Source organism: Aythya ferina (assembly GCF_964211825.1).
Source record: "Aythya ferina genome assembly, chromosome: 11".
NCBI lineage: Eukaryota > Metazoa > Chordata > Aves > Anseriformes > Anatidae > Aythya > Aythya ferina.
In genome coordinates, this window is record NC_140307.1 from 11,790,547 (window position 1) to 11,804,578 (window position 14,032).

The following is a 14,032-nucleotide window of genomic DNA, read 5'->3' on the forward strand; positions in this document are numbered from 1 at the left end:
TAGGAATTTGACTTCCTACCTAGGTCAACCCACTGGTTCACCAGGTCCTATGGCTGTAGTTACTCTGTGAGTCAGAGGATGTCAGTCCTGTGTACAGTCTGAGGTGGGGGATGTTTTATGCCCTCTGATAGAGAGCAGTTGACCCTCAAACGCAAGATCTGATTAAACTGGTATGTCAACCTGTGTCACTTGGCTTATTAAGTTGTCTCGCTGAAGGATGGCTGCTTGCACAAGGCGAAGCAGCGAATTCCACAAGCTTCCTCCCCTTTTATGCTGTGTGATGCTGCTGCGTGAGTAATATCCTTCATAATGCTGAACCTTGATTAAGTTCATTTTAATTCCTCATGCTAAAAAGCATCTAAATAGAAGCTCGTTCTCTTACCTTATTCCTTCCTTCCTGAAGCCTGACTCACTCATTGATATTAATTTGCTGTTTTTTCTATCAGTTGCTTTCAGACGAGTGATTTCCCACATCCCTCTGCGCCAGTGGTTCTGTTAGTCATAAAGTGTAGGCTGAAGAGAAGTGGAAGTAGCTGAAATATCCTCGTGCCTCGTTGAGGGGTGGTTTGTGGAGTTCAGTGGGTGGAAACCAAACTGAAGTTGGCATCTCTTGAGTGATGTGATGGAGATTTTTGTTTACTGGAGTCTGAGCTCGACTTGTGGCGTCATACGCTCTCAGCAGGAAATCACTCGAGGGTGTTCCTGATCGTAGCTCTCAGTGACTGAGATGTGCTCGGGGGTCTCTTCACATAGGCTAGCTGGGGGTCTTCAGGTCACTGGAGGCTGTGGTGGCGGCAGTAGAAGGGGGAGGAAGGGGAAGATGGAAGCATGTGCTGTGCCCCACCTAGAACCGGCAAGGATAGCTGGGACTTCTGGCAGTAAAACAAGCAAGTTCTCTTTAAGTGAAATGTTAAGCACAGAGGTGAAAACTCTCCTTTCCCTCCCCTTATGGGGGACACCTGCAATTTCCGGGGGAAGGAGAAGTGCATTTTCTAGTGCTTTGCCTGAGAAGCAGTGATGGTGATCTGCAGCTATTTTACAAAATGGCAGGAACGAAGATGTCAGTAATGCCATCTGGAACTGCACCCCCTCCCATGTGCTTAGTTTTTTTAAGTCTTGTTCTTTTTACGAAGTCTCCAGCTCTAGGTTTCCAAGCTATAGATGCCTAAAAGGAATGTGCAATGCAGAGAGACATTTAAGTTTCTTTATCCATCAAATCAGAGTAGATAGGCCAAGCTATTCACTTACTCCCTTCTCGGTACTTTCCATCAATGAGGCAGTACATCTCCAAGTTGCATTCTCTCCCTACAAGTCCAAATTGAGCAATTCAGATGAATTTCCTTGATTTGTGAGTCTTCAGCTAGCAGATTGCTAGCTCTCCTGCTGCTGCTCTTCCTGCTGACCTTAAGCAGGAAGGTTGCAAAGACCCTTTGGCTCTTTTGAGACCTTCAGATTGGCTGAAGGTAGTCTGTTCCCATCCCTTGTTCAGTCTCGCTAATGCTGCTGGTAATTGCTTTATCCTACATGCGAAGTTGTTGATTTCATTAGGAAATGAGGCAGGCTTACCTGGCGGCTGTGCTGGTGGATGGCAGCAGGCCGGTACTAACCTTTGAGAATCAACCCACTCGGGGGAAATGGGTGAATTTGGGGTTTTCTTATGGGAAGTCGTATGGAGCACTGCCTTGATTTTAATCTTCCTTTGCATAATTGCAAAAAACATTGCTGCTGTGTCACTTCAGAATGCAGTAGGGTCTTGGAGTAATTCCTGTGGGAAGGTATTTGAATTCTCACCTGATGTGGGGCTTGAAAATTCATTCTTTTGTGTCTTTGAGGAGTTTGCATTGTGAAAATGGAACAAAAGTGTCAAACTGATGGCCTTATAAAGGGGAGCTGCCATCTTCGGATGGATCTGAATTTGTTCTGAAGACATGTCAGTGTGTAATACTCTTTCATGAACTTCGTTTCATCTCATATATACATTAAATGCCACTTAAGGAATTTATTTTTTTTGTATCTAGAAGGTTAGGTATAGAGTAAAGTGAGATTTATAATTTATTTGACAAATTTATTTTTATTTTCCTTTTTTGGTTAGTTTCACTCTGAAATTGCAGGCTCGTCACGGACAAGGGCCTGGTGAGCTGCTTTGTCAGTCGATTTGTTTTATTTTAGCACTGGGAATTTGGCTGTCACGTGCTGTGTTTATGTAATAACCAGCGTGTCATTTGGTGAGGAGCTCCCCAGACTGCTAAGGGCTAGGATTTATGCAACATCGCCTGGTCACGTGCGCTGTTCGTCAGTGAATGCTGGCGTGATAACATGCAGGAGCATGCTTGATTCTGGCTGCACCCTGAAATGGGCAGTGTATTAATTAGAATATTTATACGTGGTGTGGCTGTACCAGGCTGCACTACAGTTGGATTTAAAACAGAAATATCACAAAGTGTGTACTAGGCCAGCTTTGATGTGAAGCTTTGTAAATGCAGAAGATGTTTCTTTAATAACTAAAAGATGTATATGACAGTCTTCAGCAGTACATAATTAAATTATTTATAACACATCTAGCGTGGACAGTTTGCAAATGCCAGCTGGATCGTTGTGTCAAGGAGAAAAGTGGTCACCATGCTTTTAAAGGATTCCTGTCTGGTTGTCTTCTGCTCTGAGCTGACTCAATTCAGAAGTAAAGTGGATGCTGTGGACACTATCACTCTGTGCTGTTGGATTTCAATCAGCTTTGCCTTTTTTGTGATGAATATAATAGATTAAAGCCACATTGACTTTCAAACTGAAATTGTTGCATTCCGTTCAAACCCAGCTAACATAAGGTCTACCAAAGTCAACGCAGCAGTTCTGAAGCTTTTTAAAGGAATTTGACACAAAATGCACCTGTAATGTGAATGAGCTAATGAAACTGCTCTGGTTCTTGTGCTCTTGAAGACAGTGATTTTTTTATTTTTTTTTTTAAAGCAAACATCCTCACACTGAGAGATTAGTTCCCTTGAACTTCATGGCTTTGTCTGGTTCTGAAATTAATATTACAAGTTGAATGCAGTATCTGTAGATTTCATAATATAATAGAGAAAAGGTAAGCGCAAAAAAAGCGCCTGCAAGCATAGAAAAGGAAGAATCAAAATCCTTTGTCTGTGTATACTGGCTATGTGTGTGTGGGGGAAAACTGAGTTTACTACATTTTTTTTCTATTTCCACAGGCGTCTGATCACAGATTCCAAGGTTAAATTAAAGTACCAGCATTTAATAACCAATAGTTTTGTAGAGGTGAGTTTTCCTTTGGAATTTGTAATGGCTTCCAGGGTGTCTTTTGTCTTGCATGTGTACTAAACCATGGAAGTGAGGCTCATTTATAGCTGTAGAATAGGATTTCTTTTGCATAGTCTCTAATCAAACGTAACTACAAATGAGAGGCTTTGCGGGGGCTGTTCTATAGCCCAGTTAGCTACAGCTACAGTTGTAGGAGAAGAGTAAAAATGTATAGGACAAAAGCCATGGTGACATGGTTACCTAGAGGTATAGCCAGCTGTTGTAAATACACATTGGACAACTGTTGCAATTGCTAAGTTCTGAGGAGCACTTCATGTTTATAGTTCTTGAATGTTATCTGAGATGCTTCAGACTGAAAACCAGGAAACAGCGTTATAAACAAGAAAGTGCCTTTAATGTTTGCCATTTGAAGTCAAGCTGTAAAATTGCTTTTAGCAAAATTCTGGTGGTTTTACACCTCCAAAACCAGAATTATCTTAGAGAAAGGTTCTTTGGAAGACTTTCCTTTGTCCCCTTTTTCTACTTGCATGCGTTCACATTTGTTGCAGAGCCTGGTATGCAAGTTGTTACTGCGATTACGCTTACACTCCTTGTTTGAAATGATGCAGTGGTAGTAAGAGCTAGTTACTGTGCAGGGTTGTGAGCTTTTTAAGTTTCAAAAAGGCTGTGGGAGCAGTGGAACAGAAGTGAGTAGTTGCAGACAAGTTTAAATGCACTATTTCAGTGGAGAGCTCCATAGCTTCAAATTATTCAAATGTGTTCTCTGAGTGAACTCCGAGGTCAGCAGGAGAGGTTGTGCTCCTCCTCCTCTTTCATAAAGGACTCCATTTGGCAGTGGAATGCTGATGGTTGTATTCCTGCTTTCTCTCGCTAGTAAGGGAGCAAATGCCTTGGCTGAGGAGACTTACAGTAAGGCAGGAGGAAATGCGATTGAAGGGCTGAAGGGCAGATGGGTAAGTTTCTTGTGCAGCATCCTTTCTCTATTATTTTTTTTGGCTTTATTTTGTAGTGTAATCGACTGTTAAAATGGTGTCCTGCCCCAGACTGCCACCACGTTGTTAAAGTCCAATATCCTGATGCTAAACCTGTTCGCTGCAAATGTGGACGTCAGTTTTGGTAAGAACAAACACATAAAAGAAGTTGATGTTGCTTTTTGTGTTCAAAGTGTTTTAGTATGTAATCTAGAAGACTTTATATTGAGATGGGGTTTAAATGTGGTGGGAAGAGCATGGGGAGGAGGTAGGCTTCAAATGGTAAACCAGGATTTGGCCCAGCTGGTGTGTAGTTGTTGCAGCTGGTGTCTCAAGGCTCCTTTGACCAGGCCCCACACCTGGCTTTCAATGAGAGTTGGCCTTCAGCTAATTGATTTCGAGTTAGGTGAGGTTCTTGATTGCAAGCAGAAAATCCCAGTGATTTTCAGGTGTATACTGTCCTGACAAGGCATTCGTCCATTAACTTTGAATAACAAGTTTGCCTGCAGCATATGTTTTTATAATAATTACTTAAGTCAAGTGTCTTGTCCAGGTTAGACCCTTTTGTTTGCTTTTTTTTTTTTTTTTTAAGATACCAAATTTATTTTGCAAAGCTGCCTGAGGTGCTTGAAGGAAAATAAATCCCTGTTGCACCTAAGCATGTAACATTAGCACTGAGATTCACGAATGTGATGCATATTCCAGTGAGGCTGTGGGATTTGAGGTGTTTGTGTGTAATTTTTCCTTGAGGTTGTCCATGGTCTTTCAACAGAATGACCCAGAAGATTTCCATGGTGTTAATCAAGTGAAATAAAAGTATAGCTGGCTACTTAATTTGCTTATTTTCCCTTTCTTTCACTTTCAGCTTTAACTGTGGTGAAAACTGGCATGATCCTGTTAAATGCAAGGTGAGCATCTCAAAGCAATTTTCCAAATGTGTGACTTTGAAACAACTAAAGTCAAGTTATGTGTAAGACACAAAAATGATGTGAACAGCTGCAAAGCTTGTGCTTCAAGAAGCATAGTAATTCTCCTGCTTAGATCACTTCATGAGAAGAATTAGAGAAGTCCTCCAGGATTTATTTAGGAAGCCTGAAAGTTTCTTTTTGATAGAACAATTCCTCAGCCACATGGGGGAACACCCCGAGGAGGAGGCTGTACAACAGAGACCCGGGAGGAGAAGTGGGTGGCTTCAGAAGCGAATGCCTCACTTTACAAAGAGCATTCCTACACTCAGCGTTTCCGTAGGTGTTGGTGCTTCTGCAGGGTTGGGGTTTGTAGTACTGAAGGAATTTGGTCCTGGTTCAGAACCTGCTGCCATGCAGTGAACTCTGGAACTGGGCTGTTACTTTTCACAGGGCTGCCAGAAGCTGCAGTTAAACCTAGGATTCCTGTGGCCCTGTGCAGAGCTCACAAAGATGTTTCATGCCTTGAGGCCAGGGCAGTCTGTGTTCTTAGTGACGAATGCATAAAAACTTCATTGGGGAGGGGAAAGGGAAGCCTCACCAGAGGTGTAGCATGGTTTGGCTGGTCTTTCTGGAACAGTAGTGGTCAGTTTGTTATCTACCAGGTGTAAGCAGTCCTTTGTTTTTGTAACTCGTGTTCACTTGGTAAAGCCATGTTCCCCCTAAGGTTAGGAAGGGAAAAAAAAGAAGTTAAGGTGGATGGCAAGGGAAAAATACATGACATGGCTTGGTGTAAAGGTAGCCAGCACAGAGGGTCTGACTGCAGTTTTGACAGATCACTTTTAAAATACCTGTAACATCGAGTCCCATGTAAAGCTTTAGCTGGTTGAACTTTAGGAACTGTAAACTCTTTGCTGAAGTGTTAGTGCAGTGGTCCTGCTCACTGCATCAGGTTGGTGCTGCAGGAAATGTCTGCAACTAAATTAGTTGCCGTTTGCACTGCTTTCTAGCATCACCTATGCTGTTTCCCTGTCCCGATTTACTAAAAGATAATTTCCAACAGGTAGGATTTTGGAATAATAATAATTGCTTAGACTTCTGATCCTATCTTCTTCTCTTCTGGTATGTATCTAGTGAGCAAGTCAAAGGATTTGTATCTGCTCTAGGAAGCTTTGTGAAGTTGCACTTCAGTGTGGTAGCATTGAGCTCTGTGTTTTTCACTATCACCTTAATGTAAGCAGCTGTCTTGGGAGCCTTTACAGCTGGTTCCTCTGTTCTAATGTAACTCTTTCTGCATTTCTCTAACAGTGGTTAAAGAAGTGGATTAAGAAGTGTGATGATGACAGTGAAACTTCTAATTGGATTGCAGCAAACACAAAGGTGAGGGTGTTCTCCTTGTGTTTTATGTACTCGATCAGATGAAAAGAAGAATGGCAACCTAATTTGTCAATACGGGATTCTTTTTTTCTGCTGTTGTCATTAAAAGCACACATTAAAATCCTCAGCTCACTGAAGTACACTTTTTGAAGTGCAAATAGGTGTTACTGCCTCGAATCGAGGGACATTCTTCAGGTTAGAGTTTGTTCATGTAAGAAAGTTGACTGGAGACCCAAAGGAAGCTCAAGTTTTAAGTCTTTGGGCTCCTGTCTGGCACTGATGGCTTCCCTGAGCAATTCAGTGCCTCACTCCAGGTGTGTGAAACATGTTAACACCACCCGTGGCTTGATACAGCTGTGATAATTTACATCTGCCTTTAAATCCCCGGGGCTGGTCTCTTGAAGAGTTGTTCATTTCCGCTGGGCAACATTCCAGATAGAGACTGGCAGAACAGCTGTTAAGATTTTATTATGTAAATGTCTTCCTTCCAGCAAGCCCAACTTTGCGTGAAACTTCAGCAGGTCTGCGTTTGTTGGGAATAAAAACAGCAGCGGGGTGGTGGCGAGGAAACAGGAGAAGCAGATGTCATTGGGAGGCTGGGGTTAGGAGCAGACTCAGGTCTCACTTCTGCCGGCAGGGTGGAAGAAGGTGGGGAGGGTGTGAGGAAATGGCTGCTTTGTTTTCTTAGCCCCGTTGTGTAACTGGTTAATGGCATTGTTTGCGGCAGCGCTGCTGCTTTCTGGGGCTGGCTGCGTGTTTTTCATTGAACTGGAATGTCGCATTATGGTGAGAGCAGAAACACCCATCGCTGAAACGCACGGCTAAAGGCGTGCTGGAATTGTGCAGTCTCGGTGCTTTTTTGTTTCACGGGCTGGGGTTTGTGTGGTCCCTGCTTGGGGGCTGAGCTCTGCTCAGGAAAGTGAACTTGGCCGTTTCTGGGGTGAACGTGTTCAGAGGTGGATCATGGGTCAAGAACAGAACCAAATTTATTCGGTTTGCTCACTCTTCAGATACTGCCTAAATTAAACCTGAGGGAGAAGAACCAAATAATTTGGAAAGGGTTGAGTGCAAGCACATGTAAAGCAGCTAGTTTAGCCTTGGGAACCAAATACCTGGAATATCACAGTGGCGCAGCCCTGTTTTCCTGTTGGACAGCCCTATCTTGCTTGTGGTGGAGCCCTTGGGAGCCAGAGGAGGAGCTGCTGCTGCCCCTTAAGGGTGACACTGGCTCTGGCCTTAGGGCTCTCCGTCTCCTACCTTGTCCCTACCTTGGCATGTGCTGCAAAAGGCCAAGGTCTGAGCTCTCCTGCTTTGGGTTTTTTTGCCTGCTTTCCTGGAGAGCCTCATGCTTGTGGGGTGTTGTTACAATCTCAAGTTAAGCTTTCCCTTCCTGGATTCTGTGCTCATCTAAAAAAAAAAAAAAAAAAGCCAAAATATCCTTGTGTGTGTTCTGTAAATGAAACATGAGTAATGTGTCACTAAGACAGGCTGCTGGAAATACGAAGCTGCTTGTCTCCTTGTATTTTTTAGACTGGTATCTGCAGCTTGCTTGCCCAAAGAGTGTTGTAAAGATGGTCATCCTTTTTTTAAACTGGGATCTAGACTTTGTCAGCAAGGAGCCATGCTAGGGGTATTTAAAGCATATCTCAGACTATCAGAAATAAGTTTAAATGGCAGGAGCAAGAAGCTTTTTATTTTTTTGTGGGAAACACCCATCCAGAGGAGGGTGAGGAGGGGAAACAAGTGTGGCCAAGCCATGCTGGCATCAGCCCAGCTTATCTGTTAGTGCCTGTCATCTGGTGTCAGCAGCAGAAGGGCTGTTGTCCTTGCACATCCCTGTCTAAGCTACTTCCTCTAATACCATAAGAGATGCTCCTGCAGCAAGAAAACACTTTGGAGTCCAGACTGTGCAGTAGCACCAGGAGGGGGGGGGGAAGGCAGGGTAATTACACCAGACATCTGAGCAAGCCAACTGTCGTGGAGCCCTGTGGTGTCCGTACTGACTGAAATAACTGAAGGACAATATCACAATTCTCCTCTCTCTGAACCTGATGCTAGATTGAATTCGGGGGAAAGCTGGCAAGAAATGTAACCCTCCCTTTCATAATGATCTCTGCCTTCTCGAGGGCAGCGAAGATGGGAGCTGTGTGCTGCTGTGATGATGTGTGAGAGGGGATGGCTGTTGGAAGACGCGTGGTTGGAGCTGTGCAGTCCGCGGTCACAGAGGAGCCAAGTGTTTGTACAGCTTGGGAAAGATCCCTTCCTGCCATATTAAGACATTGGGGTAGGAGCTGCGCAGTTTGGGTGTGTGTATGTCTGCCCTTGCTGTCAGTCTCCTTACTATTTCTACAAGGAAAGCAGGGCAGTCGTGTTTGGGGAGGGATGTCTTGAACCTTCTTCACAGCTGCTCGCTTCAGTGAGTACAAGTCAGAGGCCAAATTCTGCATCGACTTTATTCATTCTGAAGAACCAAGAAGGGAATCGGATCACATCCCATCAGGTGCAAAAATCCATTTTAAGGTGGGGGAAAAAACCTCAAGTCATTTAATTGCTGCTGTGTTCCTGTTGCTCCTGCTGTCTCCGTTGCCATTTCTAGCTTTTGAAAAGTGTTTTCTCAAGCCCTCCGAGCGTGACGCTGGGCTGCAGTCCTATGTGGTCTCCGTGCAGGGAAGAACACTTCCCATCTCACTGCGATGGAGGCGTAACAGAAAAACACCAGTCTTCCTGGAACGTGTGCGCTTCGAGTCTGGGTAATCCTCTGCAACAGGAGAATGTGAGATACGTTTGTTCCAGCTTGCCCTGGGAGACAGGATAGGAAAGGAAAATGAGGCAATTGTTATATGAGAGAGTAGAAAAGTAAAACCCAGCTGAATTGGTTTTTGTTCAAAAACCGGAGTGGTGTGATGCATTTTTTGACAAACCTGGAGTGGTCTGAATGAAAAATGAGGAGATTTGAGGAGTGAGTTTTGTGGCCTCCTCTATATATTTTTTAATTTTATTTGATCTTAGGAGACCTATACACTAAATTGTTTCTGCTTATTCAAAAGATAGAGCTCTTGCTCGATCGTGGTGTGCTTGGAGTAGATGGCTTTTAGTTTAAGTAAATGTAAATTCCAGGTAAGCCTATAAGCAAGTTCTTTACCAAGGCTTTAGTTCTCAGTATTCTTGCAGACAAAGGGTTGAATAGTTGAAGGTTTTGTGTGTTTCTTTCCTCAGTTTGTTGTATAAACTTGATTCTTAAACAGTTCCTTTCTTGAATAAACTAGGCAGCTTTCTGGTGGTGTTGGGTTCGCGTGGCTTTGGCAATAAAGAAACCACATGAATCAGTTACTTCTACTAAGTGGACCTTCAAAGGATGAAGAAATAAAAACAGAAAACTTGGATTTGTGTGCTTATTTGGGGTTCCTAAGGTGTTTCAAAACTGTCCGAAAGGATCTTAGAAGGGTTTGGGGGGCGGGAACAAAACCTTTTTTAACCCTGAGTTTCAGCGATGTTGGTCTTTGGGCATCTTGAGCACTAAGGGAAGAAGAACAAAGATGTTAACGGTCTGGTCTTCACCCAAGGCACTGTTTTTTGTTGAAGTTAAATCGGAGTTAATGAAAGTTGTTCATCTGATACTAAAAATGCCCCTGCCTTACCACTTCTGGCTCCTGGCGTGTCACCATCTCATTATCTTCTGGGCTAGACAGGACTTGAAGGTCTGATGTATAAAACAGGCAGATTTTTTTTCTTCCACAAAAGCTATTGGGCATTTTTTTCCTCCAAGCGAGATAAAATGGCAAAAACCCAGTTCTCTTCCTTTTCAGGTTGCTTTTAATGCCTGAACATGTACTCCCTCTGTACTTTCTGGAAGTCCTACATTTGTTCTAATGCATGGAAATTCTGGCAGCCGCCTGGATCCTCCCTGGGCACCAGCAGCGAACTTTGCTCTTTCATTTCTCACCAGCGCGGTTTCGTGCCAGAACTGTGAACAGCCTTCCCTGAGATGTCAAAATGCCATCCTTCCTCTCAGACGAGCGAGTGTTTAAAATATCCTCCTTTGCTCAACGATTCTAGGTGGTGTCAGAGCGTGCTACTTTGCACCAAGTGTAATTAAGTTCAGTTGTGGATTTTGTTGAGGTGCTCGCCGTGCTGTTGGAGGGTTCATCTTTTAGGGCTGGTTATAGGTGAAGGCATCGTGGTGAATACATCAGGGAGGCCAATGTGTGTCCCTTGCTTCTGGGAGTCCTGGGGAGGACAAATCTGTTTCACCTGCATGGAAATCTGGAAGGTGTTTCTATTTAGCCTCCTGCCCGCAGAGCAGCTGCTGAGGTTTGTGGGGTTTTCTGTACACGCAGCCTTTTAGCACAGAATGGGGATTGTTCTCCTTGGCCAGGTTTGCCTGGGCTTTTGTTGCAAAGTGCAGCGTGTAAGCAAACACCGAATTGTTCGGAGTGGAACAATGTTAATGAGGTCACTTCTGCATCGTGGCATGATAGATAACGTGCAGAATAATCTACCGGTTTAGTAATTTGATTTGCTGGCTATTATGTTGTTGCATGGCCGTAATTCTCCATAAGAACTGCCTTCCATATCCTCCTTAATCTATAAATCTCCTCCACTCATTGCATTAGTGGCTTGAGTAGTTGCTGCTTTTTTTCTTTCTGCCAGCATTCGCTGTTTCTTTCATGCATCCTTCTCATAGCTTTTCCTTAATTTCTAATAATGTTCAGCTTCTTCACTTTCTCAGAACTTGCACAGCTCACTGTGTAATCTCTCCCTTGCGCTTTGCTTAGCAGAATGTAAACGCATGGCCAGGATGGCATTCCCTGTACTGCAAGGGCTGTAGTTAGGGTCTTTTTGTTCTGGTTTGCGTCACGGTGCTGCCCTGGAGCTCCAAGCACCACGGTGTTGACACTGAGAAGCTCAGTTGCATCCTCCAAGACCTGAGAACAATTTCAGCACTTCAAAGTGAGTGTAGCTGTGGGTGAGGACGGCCCCACAAGCAGCATGGATGTACTCCACTGTGCCTTGGCACGTTGGCAGGTTGTCTGGGAGCTGTTTCTCTCTTGCCCCAGTTGTGGGACTGTCCTAAGCAGGAGCTCTGGCTGCAGCTGTTTGGCTATAGCTGTGTCTTCCACGGAGGCACTCGAGTGTTGGCACCTGAGCAGATGAGACACGTGGCGGGGGAAAGCTGTGCAGCTCTGCTACCATCACCTCCTCTTCGAAAACCATTCATTGCTGAGCACAAGCAGCTCGGAGCACTTCAATCATGATGGCCAAAACCAAGTTCAGTTTCATGCCAGCATCTTCTCCCTTGTCTTTTTTTCCCCTTCTAGCCTGCCCATCTAGTGAGACAGGTCGCCTCTGACAGGTGGAGACCATGATGGTTTTTGGCACCTCTCAGTTATACTCTGAGTATGTAACTGTGCAGATTCTGCTCTTACAGCACAAACAGGACCAACGTGCATGCAAATGTAGCTTACGTGGTAGTGCTTGGGACGTCTGGAGTGTGTGTGCATGAATGTGTTGGGTTGTACCCTGTATAGCTTCACAACTGCTGGTGTGGCTGTGCGATGAGCTGGGCTGATCCAGCCTAGATGTTTTTGTTTTGTTTTCTCCAACTGTACTCATTGCTTGGTTTTAACCCAAGTTGTTTCTCGGTTCAACTCTGGTATTGCCAGCATGAGAGAAGTGCCAGAGGGGCAGGAACAAGCAGCAGATGAGCTGGACTGGCTTCCTTCACCTGTAGATGCAGCTCAGCGTGGTTTTGCTACTTCAGCTTTGTGTACTCAGTAGGACACTACAGAAGTCATTTATATTCTGCATGAGGTGAATGTCGTTTTGGAAAGTGGCCATATTCTGCTGATCTATGGGAGTGATACTGGTGTTATTAAAAAATATATATATATCTTCTCCGAAGATTTCCCCGTGCAGTGCTGCTCTTTGATATGCTCATACTCGACAGAAGCCTTACACCTGAAAAGGAAGCCCCACGTGGACTTGTGTAAGAAAAGCCTTCAGTGAGGTGTTACATGAAGAGGAGAAAAGGAGCCTGACGGGAAGTGTGGAAATGCCCCAGGAGGAGCATTGTCTTTTTAGCTGACAGAGGCTTCTTTGAAGCACAATGGATTCTTGCTGGTAGTTTTTGGATACTTTTTGGATGACATTTCACAACTTGCAGGTGTCTTGGATTGATAGCAGCGTGATACCAGCTCACTGCTAGGCTTTTTTGAGGTTTGAGTGCTGCAGTGGACCAAACACTTGATGGTGAGGAAAGCCAGATGCCTTCCCCTGGGCAATTATGAACCATTGCTGCTACCATTGTAACTCTGGAGAAGCTCATGAAATTACCACTAGCAATGTATGATAGCAACGAAGGTGATACTTGTTGCTTTTTTGGTCTGTCTAGCTGCTCTGAGGTTGGAATTATTTGGAGACTTAACTTCGAAGAGGACCTTGATGATCAAAGGGAAAAAGTAAACCGGGTATTTCACCCGATGTGCAGTCTCTTACTGCCGTGAGAACCCTTCTCACTTCTTAAGATTTTTAAGGGATGCCTGTGACTAAGCCCGCCTCGCTTTCCGTGCTGACAGTGCTCTGTGTCCTGTCCACAGGAGTGCCCGAAATGCCACGTCACCATCGAGAAGGACGGGGGCTGCAACCACATGGTCTGTCGGAACCAGAACTGCAAAGCCGAGTTCTGCTGGGTGTGTCTGGGCCCCTGGGAGCCCCACGGATCTGCCTGGTGAGTTGAGAAGCGTGGTGGGAAGGCGAGGCAGCCACGAGAGAACCTGCATCGAGTTTTGAATTGAACTCTGTGGCATCGGTGTCCCCGTTACAGGTACAACTGCAATCGTTACAACGAGGATGATGCAAAGGCAGCAAGGGATGCACAGGAGGTGAGTCCATAACCTTTGGCGGTGAGGGAGCTCAGCAGCTCTGTGCATGCTTTTAGGCTTTCTGTAAACCTGTAAACCAGCCGCGAGGAATTTCCTGGATTTGGGCACGAAGCCAAAAGACAGTTATGTTCACCAGCAGCTTTGGATTCTTGCCTTGCGCTGGGTGGGGGGAAGGTTCAAAATCACTTCAGTGCAGCGTAGAGAACTTGTTAACTCAGTTGTTATCTGTCATGCTGCCTTGCCTGTTTTATAGCAGCTCCTGCATGAAGTCGTCATAATGCTTTAGGTCTGAGACAGCAATCCCAATGCCCTTTGGAAAATGCTCTTCACTGCAAAGTTCTTAATGCTAATCCCGAGGAGTTTAAACACAGCAGACCTTTTGAATGTAAATAGAGTAGACTTGAGTTGTTCCAATACCTATACTTGGAGGCCTGACAGAAGTAGAAATTGGGAGTGAAGCTGCAGCTACCTTGAACTGCTTTGTGAATATGGCTAGCAGAGCCAAAGTCTCTTTTAATGGGGAGGGATTGCATGCTGTGTGCTGCAGCTTGCAGAAATCCATTTCCTGCATCTCTGTCAAAGTACCGTTACAGCCAAGAACCAAAGTATTTCCTGCAGCCCC

General features: G+C 44.7%; 1 protein-coding gene across 3 annotated transcripts in view; it reads left to right on the top strand.

Moving 5' to 3' along the window:
- Positions 1 to 14,032, top strand: part of ARIH1 (ariadne RBR E3 ubiquitin protein ligase 1) — a 55,029-nt gene that overhangs the window by 34,907 nt on the left and 6,090 nt on the right. For all 3 annotated transcript variants that reach the window (XM_084532516.1, XM_084532517.1, XM_084532518.1), the window contains 6 exons: positions 3,207 to 3,273; positions 4,286 to 4,392; positions 5,113 to 5,155; positions 6,461 to 6,532; positions 13,126 to 13,256; positions 13,353 to 13,410. In XM_084532516.1, coding sequence (XP_084388642.1) covers positions 3,207 to 3,273; positions 4,286 to 4,392; positions 5,113 to 5,155; positions 6,461 to 6,532; positions 13,126 to 13,256; positions 13,353 to 13,410 — 478 coding nt within the window. The remainder of the gene's footprint in view (positions 1 to 3,206; positions 3,274 to 4,285; positions 4,393 to 5,112; positions 5,156 to 6,460; positions 6,533 to 13,125; positions 13,257 to 13,352; positions 13,411 to 14,032) is intronic.